Below are 18,948 nucleotides of genomic sequence, written 5' to 3'. Positions count from 1 at the left end.
ATTGAGGGGTGGTTTAGGAGGGCAAGCTGGCAGTATTTGGTGAGAGACTGGAGTGGAGGACAGGGAACATTAGAATTACTACAAGGTCTCTGGTGTGGAGGGTCAGAGTTGATTTGGTGTCGTTTCTTATGATGGGGAGGCTGGGCTTAGGGAAGCAGTGATGCTGCATTGTTATATATGTTTTATTGTGCTCTCATTCTGTGGAAATTGTAATCCAAGTATGGTATGCATGCTAATTATCAATGACTGGCTAATCTTAACCTTGGGCAAATCTGTTTCTATTTGCTTCTTCAACTATTAAAAGGGGGGAAATGACTCCTGGCCCACAGGCATCTTGGTGAAGACTTTACTCTTTGGAAATGCTTTTCTGATGGAAAGTGACAGATATTCTCATGACACATTAACCTAGGAGTTGCGCAATGGAGGGACTAAAGTCAAATGAGACTAGAAGGTGCGACAGATTGGTAGACAGGAATTTTGAAGCTACAACTGGCTGGGACATCAAGGTTAATATTATCTTCTAACCACTGCTTTTTCTCTCTCTTATGACCCTTTTCCCTTTCCCAAGCAAAGTGTCATGTGATCAGAAACTAGGCCTTACCCTTCCTTTAAAAAAGTGGCATACTGCTAGGTGCGCCTGGGTGGCTCAGTCAGTTAAGCCTACGACTTCAGCTCAGGTCATGATCTCACAGTTTGTGAGTTTGAGCCCTGTGTCAGGCTCTGTGCTGACAGCTCAGAGCCTGGAGCCTACTTCAGATTCTGTGTCTCACTCTTTCTGCCCCTTACCCAATCCCACACACACATACACACACTCACTCTCTCAAAAATAAATAAACATTTAAAAAAAAAGGAAAGTGGCATGCTGCTAGTTCCTTGTGGTTTTGGAGGGGGAAAAATCCCATTTGTTTCCTCAGCTGGGTGATTTGCTATGATGCCTATTTTTGTGAATGATATTTATGGATTCCCCCTTTCCAGACAATTGCCTTGGAAACTTATGTAACCAGACCCTAATCTAAAAAGAAGTCAGACTGAAGGTTATAAATGTTGAATGTGTCCAAAGTTGAGTTCCTGTTTATAGGAGGAGAGCCTGGGACCCTTTTTGCTAGGTTACCTTTCTCCTTTGCTGAGTCTGAGCACTTAGAACATTTTAGTGCTGGCCTGCTGTGACTCACTGCCTGGCCAGCAGCTTAACAGATGCTTGAGCAAGACCACAATATGTCTCTCAGATAATTAAACACTGGGGCTATGCACAAGAGGACAAGTTTTTTTATGCATCAATTATGGGGACATTTTATCATCAGCCCCTCATTTCTACTTTCTCAATACAACATAGTAATCTACGATATTTGAGAATCCTTATTCTTTGCCCTTTCCTACTCCCCAAACCTGATACAATGCAAGTTTTCATCATTGTCATCCATGTTAGACAGATCTACTCCATTTCAGTTGCAGGAAATATTCTTAGTAAACATTTACCTAGTGTATTCAACAGCAATCAGGCCATTGATGATAATGTAAAAGTTTATTAGAACATGAAGAGAGAAATTACCTACAAGTAATTCTGGAGTACTGGCTACTAGGAGCCAAATGCCTCATAGGCAGAAATTCATTGAATAGCATGCATTTATTATATGTTGGCTGCCAGAAGTTTAAGCACTTGAGCTCAAACTTGCCATTAGACCCTCCCCAGCATGCGGGCCACCCACCAGTTGCAAGGCATAATTACACGACAGATAACCCGCCCTCCTTGGTAACAGTATGGATATGGGTAGTAACCTAGCAAGGGTTCACAGACACGGCGGCAGTAGCGGTTGCCTCGGCGGCAGTAAATACAACAATAACCTCTCTCATCCAGCATGGGGTCAAATTCTATTCCATTTTCAGTCTGAAAGAAGAATAAACCATGGTTGGAGGGTAAGGTTCACTAAGAAAAGGCCCACCAAGCAGGGAAGGACTATAAGACTACATGAACTGGGGACTGGTGAGAAACTAAATTCCTTAGTCTGATCAAGATTGATCAAGATTGATTATGAATGAGCCCCTTAGGGATTACAAGTTTCTTAAATATTTTTTGTTAAAACAATGACCATGCACCTTTTAATGACTTTGATCTAAGGGGTAGTGAGTTTTTTGAGGGCTCTTTGCTATCCCTCTAACAGAGTGACATGAATGTAACTTACATAGTCATTTATTGGAAGTTCTCCCTCACTTGCTTGTCTGGCATGGCGGGTCTTTTCCACCTTCACTTGAGGGACCACCCACTGCTCATTTTGTTCAATCCCTTTTTTTTCATTGGTAGGAAAGTGAAGATCTTCACCATCCTCCTCAAAGTCTTGTAACTCTGAAACTAAGGGAATAAACAAAGTTTTGATGCACCTCCTTTGCAGATGGTTCCCAAAAGAAGTCTTTGGGGTTATGGTGTTGGGAATAGAGATTTTCATTATCTTGTCAATGCCATCATTTAGGCAAGCATGAACCACTTTTCCAAACTCCTTCAGCTGCAATTATAAAGAGATTTTCCCCCAAACAAATCTGACTATTCCCATGTACGCAGATCTCTTCTTTGCTCATTTAGCATTGAATACTTACTGTTTGCCTTACTAGCACCCTAATTTTAAAACTAGGAGAGGGGACTTAGGTGTCTCCCAACAATGATTTTACCTTTGATAAGTGCTCAGTAAATATTTTTTGATTGCTGGATTTGATTTAGTGCCCTCTGTCTTCCCCTGCTTTCTCCTCTCTTTCCTGTCTTAAAATGGTTTTTTTAAAAAAATTCTATTTATGAATAATCCTCCATTTACAGAAGAGTTGTAATGATTGTACAGAGTTCCTATATACCCTTTATCCAGTTTCTCCTAACATTAGCATCTTAAATAACCTTGGTACAATTATGAAAACTAAGAAATTAGCATTGATACAATTCTATTAACTAAACTATAGACTTTATTCAGATTGCATCATTATTTCCATTAATGTCTTTTAGAAAAAGAATGTTGAAGCAGAAGTTTTAGCATCCAATCCAGAATATCACATTGTCTTTAGTTGCCTCTTTTTTTAAGCTGCCAAAAAGTACCAATAGCTTCTTGGTTTGGTAAGAGTGGTCTCTCTTGAATAAATAGTAATTTATTCTGTCTAGAATGAAGGAGGTCAAATTCTATATTAGCTGGGAAGAATAAGACGTCCAGAGACCTTTGCCTTTTCTATGAGCTGATTGGAAGTTGAGAGCTGACCTCTTCTACTGTAGATCTCTAGCCCTCAATTACTTTTATAGTGATTCCTAAAACAGCCACAAAGAAATTTGTATTACAATGACTGTCCTGTCTTCTGGGGAGAATGCCACCAGTCAACACAGAGAATCATTCTTGTGACAACAGAACATTGTTTTGGCTCCTCTCTTCTGTTCTTGGGTTGGGTACACAGTGGTTTGAGCAATAGTCTGATATCCCAACTGCAATGAATATAGATGTGCAAAGAAAGATTAGTTTTTTGCTATCACTAGTCACATTAGGGTGGCATTAACTTTGCTGGGATATTTAAAAGCCTGTCAGCATTGATTTATCTGATTTATAACTTGGCTGTGAAAAATTCCTTCCTCCCTTGGTGGTGAGCATATACAGTTTCATCTAAGATACAAGCTGATCATTTGTGTTCCTAGAAATGTAGTTTCTAAATGATGGGAACATTAACCTGTTACTGACTTTGGAAAGAGGAGGAGGAGAAGGAGGTCATACCTGCTATTAGAGTGGGATTGATCCAATACATGGTCACATTATTACAAATTTCCAGAATTTTGGAATTTTTCAGAAAGTCTCGGTTTTCAATAGGCTTTTCTGCTGGGACCCAAATCACAGACTGTTCAAAAAAAGTGGTGGTAATTTCTTCATTCTGAGAGAAGTTCAGGGTGGGGATAGGCAGAGAAATTAATAAAATGAGTGAGACATTATGGAATACTGGAAACCACTCTATTTTAAGTTTGGATAACAATTCCAATCCCAGGGCTGTCTGTGAACTAGCTGTGTATGTGCATACAGTAGGTGCCTTTGAGAGAGTTAAAAATTGATCCCTCTCTCAGGTCTAACAGTAAGGCTACTCACTGTACCAGGAGTTTGCTCTGCTACCATTTCACTTACAGTTAGGAAGGTTGTCCATCGTTTTTTCTGGGCCTCCCACTGGGCCATATATGTTTTAATTGGGCTTCTGGAACCCTGAGTGATTTACATTTGTTTTTGCTCTTTTAAATGGATGTTGTGAGTGCCTGCCTTGTTTTAGGCTTGCAACTAAGATTGCAAGCAGGATTTGATCTCAAGCTGAAAAAACTCCTATAATCCAAACTGGTGAGATCAATTAAATAGCAATCGAACTTACTATTTTGGTTTTACAAGATTTGCCTGTTAATGGTGGCTAGTTGTAGTGTAAAAGATGTCTTTTTTTGTGTGTTACAGTCCAGTCTTTAGATTGTGACTTCACTGGCCTTACCGTTCTTTTACTCCTTTCATTCTAGATGCTTAGAGTTTGTCTCACAGTGTATTTTTCTTTAGGTAGCTTTTCTTATATTGTCAAGAACACTGCCTTCTCTTCAGTTTCTTGTATTGGAAGTAGTTGATCTATGTACCTACTCTCTTACTCACTTCTCTTTTGGGCCTTGACATTTCCCCCTACTCTTCAAAAAATTTTTTTAATGTTTATTTATTTATTTTGAGAGAGAGAGAGACAGAAGGAAAGAGAGCGGATGGGGGATGGGAAGAGAGAGAGGGAGAGAGAGAATCTCAAATAAGTCCAGCACCGACAGTGTGGAGCCCAATGCGGGGCTCAATCTCATGAACTGTGAGATCATTACCTGAACCAAGATTAAGAGTCAGACACTTAACCACCTGAGCCACCCAGGCACCCCGACATTTTCCCTACTCTTAATAAGGCTTTTACTTTTCTTTTTTGTTTCTTTCTAGCTTTATGATTTCAGTGTTTTTATTAATACGTTCTCTGAAATATGGCTTTCTATAATTTTTCCCTAGTTATTTAAAACTCTCAAGTCTTAGCTTCTTCAACTTTGAGTCTGTAAAGACCTTGGGATGTGTTGAAACAGATTGTAGAAAATGAGGTTGGTATGCTGACTAGCTTTGTTAGCAAAATCAGGGCTATTTATATACCTGCTCTGTATGTTTAGCATGCACACACCATAGATACAGTGGTGAGAACAGAATAAGAGGGATTTTGTCATCCAGAACTGCAAACTTAACTCATAAAAAATCTGTAGCCTGAATATATATAATTGAAGATAAAAGTAATCTCACTATCATGAGATAAATACTTATGTTATTTAAAAGATTTGGCAAAATTAATTGAAGAATAAATTAGGGCCAAAATGAGACATTATGAGACTTTGCCTTTATCTTTTTCAGAAAAATAAATCCTGTTGTATTAGTTCAAGGTTTTATTGATGGCTGGCCCTACTCAAATGTTTACATTATTTTCTGTAAAAAAAAAAAAAGCAACATGTACTGCCTTTTTCTCCTATTGACTCTCCCTTCAACTTATCCTTGCCTAATTCCTAATTAGGCAGTAATTCCTAATATCCTGGAAGTTGTTCTGTTCCTCAGATGCATTGAATTTATGCTTTTTTTTAATCTCTAAAATTTTTCACTACCATAGACTTTGAGAACACAGCATTGTCTCTGGGAAAGTTTCTTTTTTTCCTTGGAAATTCTAGTAATAAGGGTCTGTAATTTCTCTGGCCATAAGGAGACCAGTGGCATGTCTGGGGGAGCCAATGACAGTTCTGAGACTTGGGTAAAGGAAAGGATAAAGGGCTCCTTATCCCACATCACCCCCCAAAAAATAGAAAAAGGGAAGAAAAAAATAAATGGGTAGATGAGAATTAAAATAGAAAGAGCTATGTAGGAAAATAGTGAAAAAATGGGGGAGAGAAAGAAGAAAGAGGTCTTTACAGTACATAGAGAGGCCACTGTGCCATTGCCATAATTTAATTTTACATTTGCCAGTTAAACACTAAAAGAAAACCAAATAAACCAAACAAATAATTGTTTATTTCTGGCTACAGTGGGAATATGCTGCCACAATATGGCTTTAGCTAAGTTTCCCCTTATTCCTTCACTGATAGCAACATACTGTAGTTACAGGAGGAATATCAGGAAAGCATTAAGAGCTTCAAGGGCTTTAATGATAGTTGTGTTTTAGTGAATAATCCTCCATCCCCCACTAGGTTTTCAGGGGCCATTTAGTGATTGCACCAGTATCTTAGGTTGCCTTACCCTGGCCTGACAGTATGTTTTCAGAGAATTTGTTATTACACTGCGGTTCTTACCTTCTTTGCTTTTGCCTTTCCTAGTGAGGTTAAATGCAGATTATTTCATTAGCAGAGTCTAGCATACAATGGTAAAGTGAATGAACTGGAATCTTTTAAATAGGTGAATGCCACAGTGTTATAAAAGCGGCAAGGATCTCAGGTGGCCTTGGGACTTTTCTTTTTAAGACTTTATCTTTAAGCAGGATTGCTTTGGTTCCTCTGGCTCACACATCTTACTAGAAATCTTTGGTTTAGAAGCAAATGTACAGAATGTTAATGGTTACCCAGGTATAAAAGTACAGTGTTGCTCCTAATAGCATGAACTTTCATTTTTCAAAAGGCCCAAGTTCAAGATCCCAATCTGCTCCTCACTAGTTGTGTGACCTTGGAAAAGTCACATTTTGGTTCTGAACTCAGTTTCCTCATTGGAAAGTGGGGATAATAATAGCACCTCTCTGTAGGGTCATTGTAAGCATCAAATGAGAGTAAAGCATTTAGTACAATGTCTGGCATATAGTTAACACCCAATAAATGATGGCTTTTCCTACCACTATTAATATTCTTACTTACCTCATCTATTTCCTCCTCTGGTTCAGAAAATTCAGGAATCACTTTAATCTGAGTTTTGATGAAGCATTTTTGAAGACCTACAAAGTAGATGCCAGTGTAGCCCTATAAACAGACAAAAAAATAGACCTTCCTGAAATAGTGACAGTTAACGAGGTCCATGATCTATTAAGGCCCCAGGATGGCAAAATTTGAATTCAAAGGGAAAGCTTTTGTTTTACGAACTCAGTGGAGGCTAAAGGCTATTTTTTAACTTGACTCAAATGTTCTAATATTTTAAGTGGGAAAGCTTGAGGGGTGGAATAACCAACTTACATTTTTAAAGTCATGTACTTCCAATGTTTCATCAGTACCATTTCCACTTCTGAATATTTCAGTTCTGGTCACTGGATCAATTTCCATGTAAATCTTCTTCTTCTCTCCATTGCTGTAGAAAGTGTGCTCCATGTCATATGTCTGGAAGAACAGAGGAAAACAAGCTCTAAGATACTCAGTGTGTCCCTTCATAAGACACTTTAATTGGGTAATATCTGGGGCACCTTCTGTTTCTGGAGCCTTTGTGGTGAGGTGCCATCTCAGCAGCTTACCATTGGGAATTCTCTGAGACTCAAGATTAAAGTGAGGTGCTTCTTGGCACTTGAAGCTGATATGGGGATCCCTTCAGAGCCAGTATTTTGTATTCAACCCAAGTTGCTGAACTAATCACTAAAATTCCAACATTTTTTCTTGGCAGCCTTGATTAAATAGTGAATGATATTTTTGCAAACCAGCCTGTAAAGTATTTTTCCCTTATGTTAAGCAGAGGGATCATGTAAAACTGCTGCTGCTTCTTTAAGTTACCACTTCCCTTCCAAGTAGTGTTCACCCCCTCTCCCCATGAAATTCATTAGGGGCTGAGAAACAGATTTGAACACATGTAGAATGCTTAGGTATTGCTCTTTATCTCCTTATCTAACCAGGACTTTAATATTGCCTCAGCAGTCTTGGGTCTTTTTTAGAATCTGAAGACCATTCTCCTCGGCCAATATTAGGTAATACTCTTATCTAACCTCAGCTGCTTCTTTTCCTTCCATTTCGACTCCAGGATACATTTATTGCCTTCCCCTGACCGTCTCTTTTATGGGCTAACTAAACCCACTCAGTTTATTCCTGAGTTTTGTTTTCCAAACCTAATTCAGTTGGCTTCAAGTATATTATACTTGAATATATGTAGAAATATATTATACTTGAATATATATAGAATTCGACAATTGTGTCAAGTTCCCTGCACTAAGTAATACAGTATCATACAAGAATAGTGCCTTGAAAAGGCTTCTTTATCAGGTTGTTCCTGAGTGGTTGAAGCAAAACTCCAGATTCTCTCTGGCCCTCTACAAGAGGTAATTTTTTCTTAGGACCAAGAGGACCAGTCCCATCAAGTGTCCCAGTTTAGGAGTAAGCCCATTACCCATAACTGATGACATATTTGTAGCTAGAAGCAAATAACAAACCTAAAGTAATATGCTACCTGTCACAAACCAAGCCAGACCTGATGGTGCCAGGTGGAAATCTCTTATTCCTGTTGTTAGGATGCTTCCTGCTATCAAGTTTTTTCCTACTTAGTTTTCCTTACAAAAAACATTTGGTAAATGAAAATTCCCCTAAAACAAGTTATTTATAGAGCCAATGTTGCTTTCTAATGATATGGCTTCCAGTGACAGAAGGCCTTTTAGAGCTTATACTGGGTCGGGATGCTTTTTAATGTCTGCGGGTGTCTGTGACTGAATGTTAGTTTAACCTGGTCAAATTCTCCCTAGCTCAACTAGAAAAACAAGTTGGAAGGGTTTGTAGAAACAATGTTGCTTCAAGTGTTAAAAGTCTTTGTAGCTGCTGAATAGGAAGCAATAATGTCATTTACTTCTTTGTAGCTCTGCAGTGCTTTGGACAGGGTCAGTACTTAAGTACTGGGTATACTAAATTAAATATTAACTATACAGCATATGTTTTTCCCACCAGGGACAAATTCTCAGCTTCATAAAGAGATTTTAAACATTGGCAAGTTCTTTTAAGACACCATACTTTAAAAGGGGAAGGAAAATGATATTTACAACCTTCCAGCAACTGCAGAGTTAACTCAGGAATTCTGGCCTGGTTTGTGACAGGTAGCAAACAAATTCCTTTAGGCTTGTTATTTGCTTCTAGTTATAAATATTTCCTCAATTTCAGCTCTGCAGCCAGCTTGAGAAATGTCTACCTATGGCAAGAAATTGAACTCTAAGTAGGCCTGACCTAAGTAGAGGAGAGAGGCATCTACTTCAGATCCAGTCTTGTCAGATCTCCTAATGGGAGGGAATTTCTTTAGAAGTACTATACATTGTTGAGACAAATGTCGACACTACTAGTCATTGGGGGTGGGGTGGGGTGTTTGTTTCATGAGCAGCACCACTGATGGATTATTGCTTAGAAAAATGAGGTTAGAGACTAGGGGATGTTGGAATGCTGCCTACCTGGGCAAAAGAAAAAAATACAGGCTGTATTTTCAATCATTGGTAGAAGACTATGGAACCATACCGGTGACATTTAGAATTTCAGTGTACTTCTGTGGAATGACTTTTCCTGCACTGTTGGCAATGCACTTCACTTGGACACCTTGCTAGATGAAAACTATTGGAAACTGCCAAGCTCAGCAGATCTTGATTACTTTCAACATTCCTTCAAAGAGGTTTTTTGGGTTTTTCTTTGGTTTGGTTTGATTTGGTGGGAGAGAAGGGGTCCATTCTGATCACATTCATTAACCAGATTATTGGCTTATTTTTAGCAATGATAGGCTGCTAAATGGAGTGGGATCAGAATGACTTCATTTACGTGTGAATCCTGGTTAAGGGGTGGGAGTGGGAGGCTATATATTCACCCAGATGGAATTCTACTATTGGAAGTATCCTTTTGGAACAGACTGTCCTTGTCTAGGAAGATGATGCTGGTGGCCCACTTTGGACTGTTTTGGGATGGGTTTGAGCAAATCCAGACATACTGTCTCGCCCAGGTCCCTGTGGAGCACATTGCCTGGGAAATGGCTATGCAAGCGCCACTGGCCCATATGAAGACTGAGCTCATGCCTTTGGCCTCAGAAGTACTTTTCTCTCTACTAAGCTCAATGGCTCAGGGGCTGAGGGTCTTTCTGGAGATAAAGGACCAAATGGTTTTGTCCTTTCCAGGCACTAACTATAGCAGAGACAGGATGACTGGCCTGAGAAATGTATGACTGGGTGCTCAGTAGCTCATCTCACACTGTCCCCAACTCAGCTTTACTTCAGGAAGGACAGAGCAAGGACAGACTGTGATGAGGACGACACTACTGTCAAATTGGCAAATAGGGAAAGTTAATTATTGGTGTTTCTAGGTTCCCCTTTCTCTTCTTTTCATATCCTGTTTCCTTTGTACTCTCTTAGTCCTTCCCCTTCTTCCCATCTTCCTCTATCCTTTTGTTTCCTGTCTAGACATCAAAGAATCTCATGGTGCTTCAGGTCCCTTATGTCAAAGAAAAAATAAATTTGACAAATGATTTCACACTAAGATGACCATGATTGGTATTTATCTCTTTAAAAAGTGGAGTGAAATACTTAAGCCAAAAGAATGAATTACTAATGATGGATTTTAAGCACAATGACACCAGGAATAGGAGATATTTGAGAGGCAAGGGCATCCTTCCAGCACCACTCTGATACGTTCCTGTTCTACCCACACTTAGGTCTCATCTTAACTATAAGGACACTGGAGTGGGACAGGGAAGCCTATGGAGTGGGATATGACTCAGAAGTGAAATGAAATAGATATGTGGTTAAGTTCAGGTGGTGAGAGATGTAAGAAGACCACACTGAGAAAACATGGAGCAAAACCAAACTCATTTCTCTTCCCTGGCCCTTATACATTCTTTCCTCATTCCAGTTAAATCCTCCACTGAGGTACAAATGAGTCCTAACTTCCCTCTTTCACAGTCTTCCATTTCTTGCCTCAGTTTGTGGCAATCTCTGAGATTAGTTTTTGTAAAAAAATACTGTTGCCTCAGACCCCAGTGTGACGGATCGATTTTGGGGGCAAGTGCCTTTAGCCTTTCCTGAAAGGGATTTGAGGACATTTGGCTTAGGTTTGTTTCTTTTTTTTTTTTTTTTTTTTTTTTTTTTGCAGAATGCATACATAGGATTTATTAAGGCCGAAAGGAAACACAGCAGCCTGGCTGATGAAATAAATTGCACGAAGAAAGAGGTAGAAATGGAAACTCCCACGTTGTTTCTGAAGCCAGGCAAACAAATCATTTGGACTCCCTGAGCTTAACCAAGAAGGCACAATGGGATGATCCTCTAGGTGGAATGATTGATGGGGACCAGGCTGTAAGGGCCTGGCAGATTGGAGTTTATCCAGGGGGCAAAACAGAAGCCTGAGAAAGACTCTGGCAGGGAAACAAGACAAAAGAAAAGGGGATTGAAGGAAGAGAAATCCAGCAGCAGCGTGGCCTTAACCCCCAGGGTGTGAGTGGGCACTTGCCTGGGGTTTGGCAGATTGAAAATAGCAGAAAATAGGACAGACAAAATCAAACAATGAGGGCAGCAGAACTCTACAGAAGAGGTCTGAGCCAGAGGAGGGGGTAACAGAGGTAGACAGAAAGATCCAAGGGCAAGACCTTGGGAAGGAGGGAAGGAGGGTGTGGTTTCTTATTCCCAGTTGCTGGTTTTGAAAGCTGGCCATGCCTCAGATTCACCTAAAGAATGTTTTTTTAAAATACTGAGTCCTAGTTTTGGGGCACCTGGGTGGCTCAGTTGGTTAAGCGTCCGACTTCGGCTCAGGTCATGATCTCACGGTTTGTGGGTTCAAGCCCCGCGTCGGGCTCTGTGCTGACCGCTCAGAGCCTGGAGCCCGCTTCAGATTCTGTGTCTCCCTCTCTGACCCTCCCCCGTTCATGCTCTGTCTCTCTCTGTCTCAAAAATAAACATTTAAAAAAATTTTTTTAAAATACTGAGTCTTAGTTCCTATACTAGATTTACATAATTGGTTTAATCAACTGAGCCACTCGGGTGTCTCCCCCCCACCCTGCTTTTTTAAATTTTTATTTATTTATTTATTTATTTATTTATTTTAAGAGCAATTCTTTTTTTTCAATATATGAAATTTATTGTCAAATTGGTTTCCATACAACACCCAGTGCTCATCGCAAAAGGTGCCCTCCTCAATACCCATCACCCACCCTCCCCTCCCTCCCACCCCCCATCAACCCTCAGTTTGTTCTCAGTTTTTAACAGTCTCCTATGCTTTGGCTCTCTCCCACTCTAACCTCTTTTTTTTTCTTAAAGCCTGTGATTAATCTAGCTGCTCTTCTCTCCACCTTCATCCTTTACTGTTTATGAGGTACACTCTCCAAAGGTGAAATACATGCTCAGAATAGCTGGTTATCAGGTGTTAGGCTGGAAGGAAGGGAAGGGAATGCATTGTACCATTTTATTACCAACCTAGCCTGTGGGAATTAAAGGGCCTCTGGGTATTTCTTTACCAACACAGAGCAGACAGATTGTTTCTTATGCAAAGTTGGACTTCTGCATCTTCAATCACCAGCTCTCAGCCCTGAAAAAAATTGGCATAAGCAGCACAAACATTCCTCTTTTTCAATGAGAAAAAAAAAACATTTCTTTCATCTATAGACTCAAGTTGGTTGGGAAGTTTTCCCCTCATTCTTATATGCATCTTAAGAATAGTAGAAAGAATCTTTAGACCAGGTTCTAGTCCTAGCCTCAACTCTGCCACTTAAAAGCTGTGTGACCTTGAGCAAGTCACCAAATTTCTCTGGAAGTTCAGTTCCCATCTTTATCTCCCACTCCTTGCCAGATGCAATGTTGAATAGTTGACAAAATTACTTTTGCTCAGATTTGGACTAATACCTATCAGAATAGTAGAGAGAATCTTTAGACCAGAAAGTAGAATAGTAGAATACTTATCAGAATAGTAGAGAGAATCTTTAGACCAGAAAGAATAGTAGAAAGAATCTTTAGACCAGGTTCTAGTCCTAGCCTCAACTCTGCCACTTAAAAGCTGTGTGACCTTGAGCAAGTCACCAAATTTCTCTGGAAGTTCAGTTCCCATCTTTATCTCCCACTCCTTGCCAGATGCAATGTTGAATAGTTGACAAAATTACTTTTGCTCAGATTTGGACTAATACCTATCAGGTTGATGATTGGACTGCTACTATGCTATTATCTGTTGATCACCTGGGCTACTTTCCCTATACAGCTCCAGTCCCACTCTCAGCCTCTAAAAGACAGTTCCCTCTGAGGAGCCAGGTTTTCCTTGTTGGTGCCATGTAAGTTGCTCAGCAAATGCTGCCTTGTAGAATGGAGGGACTAAATCAGAATGTGCCCATTAGTAGCCAGAGTTCTCATCTACATGATTGGTATTAACCTCTTAATAACCTACAGCAAGAACTGGCCCAGTGAGAGCTGCTGTCTGTATAAGGGTGGACTTTCCTTCTGCAATGGTTTGGGAGGAAAATAAAATGAAGAGAAGCCTTCTTTTTTAAAATGCCAATGTGGCACCATCTGGTGAAGCTCAGTCCCTCTGCTAAAGAGATTCCAGCTATAACTCCAACTTTTTCCTTGAGGGTATGAATGCTTCTCCAGACCCACATTTTAGCTACCAAACTGCTGTGTAGGAAAGCCCAGAGAACTCAGGAAAGAGAGTTTTATTCTTTATGTGCCTAGAAGAGGCATTGAAGAAGAAGAAGATGGGTCTCTGGCCAATGCTAGTATTAGAGAAATAGGCACAGGAAAGCTAGATCCAGACTTAACAAGGAAGTGCTTTTTCCGAACAAAGGATTTTCAGCATACGATGATATTGAACTGGCAATCCTGGGTGATGCTGTCTTAATGATTATTTGCAGTTGAGGTGGGGAGAAGGCAGAAGGATACCCACATATCCTTACCACTTCTCTTCTCATACTGATAGTATGGAGGAGTTGTGAGGATACCCCCAATAATCTTGAGTGCTGTGTGGGCCTTAGGATTTATGGTTTCTAAAGAGTCCTAAAGTCACCAAGTAGTTCCTGGATATGGTAGGAAGGGCAGAATTTCATTTATTTAATTTATTATCCTTTTGCCTCATTTTACAAAGGATTGGAGTGGATAGGTTACAAGGTTTGTGCTACATCTATAGATTGTTGATATAAGGGCTGGGATTTTTATGACTTGCTTTCTCCATGTTGGATGAATTAGCTGGGGAGTTGGCTTCTAATTGCTTCAAGTTAAATGTGTAATGCAGGGAACTTTAAAGGAAGAATGTTTCTCTAGGGTATTGGCTTCAAAGATCCTTGGGCAGTCACTGCCTAGAAGTGGAGCTTCATTGTGATGCACTCTCAAAATCTCTGGGACTGAATAGGTACCTTCCATTTGGCTGAGAAAGCTGAATACAAGCATTTGATGGTCTGGCTTTCATTCAGCTTAAGTGGCTCCTATATGTGGTTGTGGGTTAGGGGCCTGGAGCCTGTAAGGGAGTGCGGCTGTTCCTCTAGGTTTAGTCCCTTTCATTTCACTTCATTTTGATGCTTTTCTCTTTCTGGAGTGTGTGTATGTGTGTGTATGCATTTGCACATGCATGCATGCACATGTGTTTATGCCTGGGGTGTGTGAGGAGAGGGAATCAAGCATGGCTTACTCTCACTTTGGGATCAAGAATCTGGGTATTTTGTACACATCAAGGTGGGAGGTAATGGAAGGAGGGGGAGGACTTACTGGCATGGAAATGTCAACATCAGATGTGAGATGTTAAATAAACACTGTTTATTATAAACAGATGTCAAAAAAAAAACAAAATAAAGAGAAGCTATGATGGAGGCTGAAGGAGCAAACACTAAGAGCTTGGAGGAAGCCCCAGGAGAACAACAAAAAAATCAGTCCATCCATAAGCACAGCAACATCAATTCTGTCTCCACGGGTTCCCACAGGTCCCATAGGCTTGTAAAGGAAAGCCCAGAAGAACCTGGGTTTTAATTTGTTAACTTTTGTTTCTTGCTAAGCCATACTCTTTTTTTTTAAATAACATTTATTTATTTTTGAGAGACAGAGGGAGGCAGAGCATGAGCGGGGGCCTGGGGGGTGGTGGGGAGAGAGACACACAGAATCCGAAGGAGTCTCCAGGCTCTGAGCTGTTTGTTAGCACAGAACCTGATGCAGGGCCCGAACCCACAAACCACAAGACCATGACCTGAGCTGAAGTCAGAAGCTCAACTGACTGAGCCACCCAGGTGCCCCACATTTCTTGCTAAGCCATATTCTTAAGGGGAGAGTCTTTGTGCAAGGTGCCTGGATCCTTTTCCCTTGCAAATCTTCCAAGACTAATCTGACTTCTTTTTCCTTCCTAGGATTCATAAGTCAGCTCTGAGGCAGGTTTATTGGCAGTCTCAGCCATTGGAAACATAGATGGTTTCTTGGGCTCTTTGGGAATTAAAGGTAGTGGTGGACTGAGTGAAGCATCCACATCTCCAGCTGGTTCCTGAGTTTGCAATGGACCCAGCTGGGTCTTGTGGTGAAGGCCAGGACTTAAATATCAAAGACAACGAATTACAGCTCCCCACTGGAATGGAGAACAAATAACCTTTGTTCATGGTGGGAAAACTTGACCCAGGGGACACATATTGTCTTTTACCAGATTACCTCACAATAATTTTGCTCATTTCTGAGAACCCCTTTGCTGAAAAGTACATCCCAAAATGGATTACTTCATCCCAAGATGGATTACTTTATTTCATAGCATACTTGACCTCTTCTGTGCATGCACTGACTAGGTTTTAGTTTTGGTTTGAGGAATCACAGGATTGCTCCTTATAATGCATTAAGAAGAGAACTGAAGTGAGAAACAAAGATGATATGATATGGAAGTAGAGGGGACCATGGGCCCTGTTAGTGAGTTTGACACCTTGCAAGATAAAAGCAAGGTCCCACTTGTCATTTATAGTACTGAGGCAAATAACATTGAACGTTTAGAAAAACACATAAACTCTTTCAAAATAGCATTTGCAGTACCAACAGTAACAAAAAAGGCCATCTGATCCACTGTTCAATCAAGTTTGTACAGGTGGTCAAAAGGGCTAGCTACCTACCACACTCAGTTAAGTACATTATGGCCATGGAGAACAAAAGGGTTTATTGTCCTCTAACTCACCCATAATTGTCAAAAGGACCTATATTCAATATGTGAGGCAACATATCACCTAGAGAATTAGCTAAATGGTAACAGAATGGGAATGGAATGCATTTTGGCGCTCTTATTCATTTTCTGTTTCCTTCCTGATCTCTATTTCTTTGCCCACCTTGACAGCCTGAATATAGGTGGCTTCTCTAGAAAGATATGTGAACAGAAAGTAGTTCAGAAGCAGGGCACAGTGCAAGAGATGAGATGAGATGAGACAGAGAGAGAGAGACAGAGAGAGAGAGAGAGAGAATGAGAGAAATGGCTAACTATAACCATTGGGTGATGCCTGAAATCCATTCTGGAACAAGGTGCAAATAAAAAAGCAGACAAAGATGGACTGGTTTGCTTTTCATTCTCCCTCTTACTTAAACTTGATAAGGTAGACTCTAGGACTAGATGAAAGTGGATATGACAGTAAGGTAGCTATGCCTTATTTCCCTGTTTTCTTTTGGACACTTGTGCAGTCAATTTTCTATTTTCTCCCCACTGCCTCTCCTTTTTCATCAATCCATACTCTTTCCTCTCTGTTCTTATCACTCCTTTGGCTCCCAGCAGTCTATGTAAACCCATTTTCTTCTTATCTTTCATCCCCCCTCCTGGATATGTGCCTTTCTCTTCCTACATTTGTTATCAAATAAAAATTATGATCTCATGATAACAAATTAATAGCAACAGTAACAACAACCCACATGCAGAGAGAAAAATGTGGCAAAGACATAAAACCATCTTCACACCTTGTAGCTTGTACATTTATTAATTCTCTCTTAAATGGAAATGGTTAGCATGAAGGGACCACTTTCTTTGGGTCACATCTAAATTTGCCTATTGTGTGTGAGTCTGGGTATAACAATAACACTAAGATACACAAATATCAATGACAATGGCCAGTCAGGTTTACCAAATTACCCTAATATCAGAAGTTTTCTGAGATACCTGTGATTAATGACTTGGTGTCCCTTGTTTCTACCTTGTGGCATTACTATCTCATGGGTAAGTGACAATTATGGCTACTGAGGAGCAGAAAAGCGCTGTTTTTTTTTTAAGTCATAAATGCATGTGAAGTCAGGTATGAGAATTGCTTCTTCTGAAAAGGTATTTTCTGCCTGACCTCAGAACAGATACATTAAGTCAGAAACATAATCCCTGAAAATCCTTTGCTGCCATTTCTGGTGACTTCTTTTTATGTGGTTGTATATTACTTTTCCATCAACTTCTGCCCAGATAATTGAAAGGGAGATGAAAAATATTTTTTCTTACAGTAAAAAATTTGCTTCTAGTAGGAGTCTTAACTTCTTAAACCCAAGCATTATAAAAGAATGGCTAATTCTATTCTTATCATTATTAACTGAAATGCAGAAAACAAACTTTCCTTTACCAAAATAATTACACAAATGAAAGAAAGCAAAATCTTGATTCAGTTCTTCATAAAACCAGAAAATATATGCAAAAGGGACTTAATGATTTTCATTTTCAGAGTAATATACACATCAAGCACTAATTAAATTCAATCAAACTCAAAACAGAAGCATTAGATAATATGTGCATTTACTTACTTTTTTGGGTGTCTCTGGCCAGAAATGTTTGCCCCCCCAAAACAGGACAATTAGAGTTAGGGCCAGGATACCAAACACCAATCCACAAATCTTAAGTGATTTACATATCTTCTTGGATTTAAAAGCTTCTGCCTAAGAGAGAATAAAACAATACACAACAGCTCTTAAAATAGCAAGCCATAATTCAAAATCACCTTTGATTTCTCTTTTTAATGTTCACATTGCGATACAATAAATCTGTGAAACCATGCTTCTGCTCAAAAGGGAAAAAATATGAATCAACTTACATTTAGAATGTGACAGTCCTCACAGTTCTCTGGAGGATTCTTTGCCATGCTCTCTCAGCGCACAGTACTCTTTTCCTGCTTTGAGAGGACTGAGAGACCACTGCTGAGGTGGAGTTGCAAGTGAGTCAGCTAACAGATGCCAGAGGAGAAGCTGAATTTATATGGCTCAAATATGTCATACCAGAGCCTGAGGTAACCCAGGGGGCTCCTGTGCTGTGGTTTGTTACATAGATATACCCATATATGTATATAACTTCTGTGCACAGAATTCCATCCTGATTGGCAAAGACAGAAGGTTATAATGAAAACTATTGTCCTGGGGGTTGGTTTGGAATGGGACCAAGCCTAGGACACATTGAAATGATTTTTCACTACGAACTTAAAATATCAGTGGCAACACATGCTGCACACTCCAGAAATAAGCAAACAAAACAAAACAAAAAAGAATGAAGTCCTGATTTCAATTCCATGTGATTTAACAAATATTTATTGCAGAAATATTAAATGTCAGGCACTGTACTTGGTGTTGGAAATTCAGAAATGAATAAGATACTGCCTCTGCCACTATGATAAAGTTCTTTGAGGACAGAGACCAATATGTTATCAACTAATTTTAATTAAAAACAGGGTTAAAAGATTACTTATAACTTTTCTCTCTCTCTTCATCCTAGCTCTCTGATTATTTTCCTTTTCTAAATCCTCTTCCTCAGTCTGTTCCTTAATGTTGATATTCTTTGTGGTTCTATCCTTGATGATCTTCTTAATCTACATACACTTCTTGTATGAGCTCACCCACTCCTATAAAGTATCAGCTGCATATCAATGATTTCCAAATCTGTATCTATAACCACTTTTTATCTCATGAATTTCAAAACCATTTGAGTATCTCTACCTGGACATACCTCAGAAACCTCAAACTCAATGTGTCCCACATCAAACTCTTCTTTTGACACCCTCTTCTCCCAACCTATTCCATGCCCCCTATATTCTTTTTAAAAAATTTTTAATGTTTATTTATTTTTGAGAGAGA

The 18,948-nt window shown here is 39.7% G+C and overlaps 1 protein-coding gene across 1 annotated transcript; it reads right to left on the bottom strand.

Annotated features, from left to right (window-relative positions):
• Window positions 1–1,675: 1,675 nt before the first annotated feature.
• Window positions 1,676–17,966, bottom strand: TNMD (tenomodulin). Its single transcript, XM_047075706.1, has 7 exons — window positions 17,919–17,966; window positions 17,632–17,763; window positions 7,187–7,327; window positions 6,875–6,976; window positions 3,732–3,885; window positions 2,181–2,347; window positions 1,676–1,885 (listed from the first exon to the last, which is right to left on the bottom strand). Exons 1-7 carry the CDS (start codon window positions 17,964–17,966, stop codon window positions 1,676–1,678), a joined length of 954 nt encoding a protein of 317 aa, XP_046931662.1.
• Between the last annotated feature and the right edge of the window lie 982 nt (window positions 17,967–18,948).

Source organism: Lynx rufus, unplaced genomic scaffold (genome assembly GCF_022079265.1).
Source record: "Lynx rufus isolate CCGP_SWC_20201006 ecotype Redwood Valley unplaced genomic scaffold, mLynRuf1.p SCAF_14, whole genome shotgun sequence".
Lineage (NCBI taxonomy): Eukaryota > Metazoa > Chordata > Mammalia > Carnivora > Felidae > Lynx > Lynx rufus.
The sequence above is the reverse complement of the archived record's forward strand: the minus strand, read 5'-3'. Positions and strand labels throughout refer to the sequence as shown.

Excerpts from the sequence above, each read along its gene's own strand:
- TNMD (XM_047075706.1), bottom strand. The coding sequence starts at position 17,966 with ATGGCAAAGAATCCTCCAGAGAACTGTGAGGACTGTCACATTCTAAAT. Across the intron at positions 3,886-6,874 it reads CAGAGGAGGAAATAGATGAG|AATGAAGAAATTACCACCAC; the intron begins GTAAGTAAGAAT and ends AACTTCTCTCAG. Across the intron at positions 2,348-3,731 it reads CAATCCCACTCTAATAGCAG|TTTCAGAGTTACAAGACTTT; the intron begins GTATGACCTCCT and ends TTATTCCCTTAG.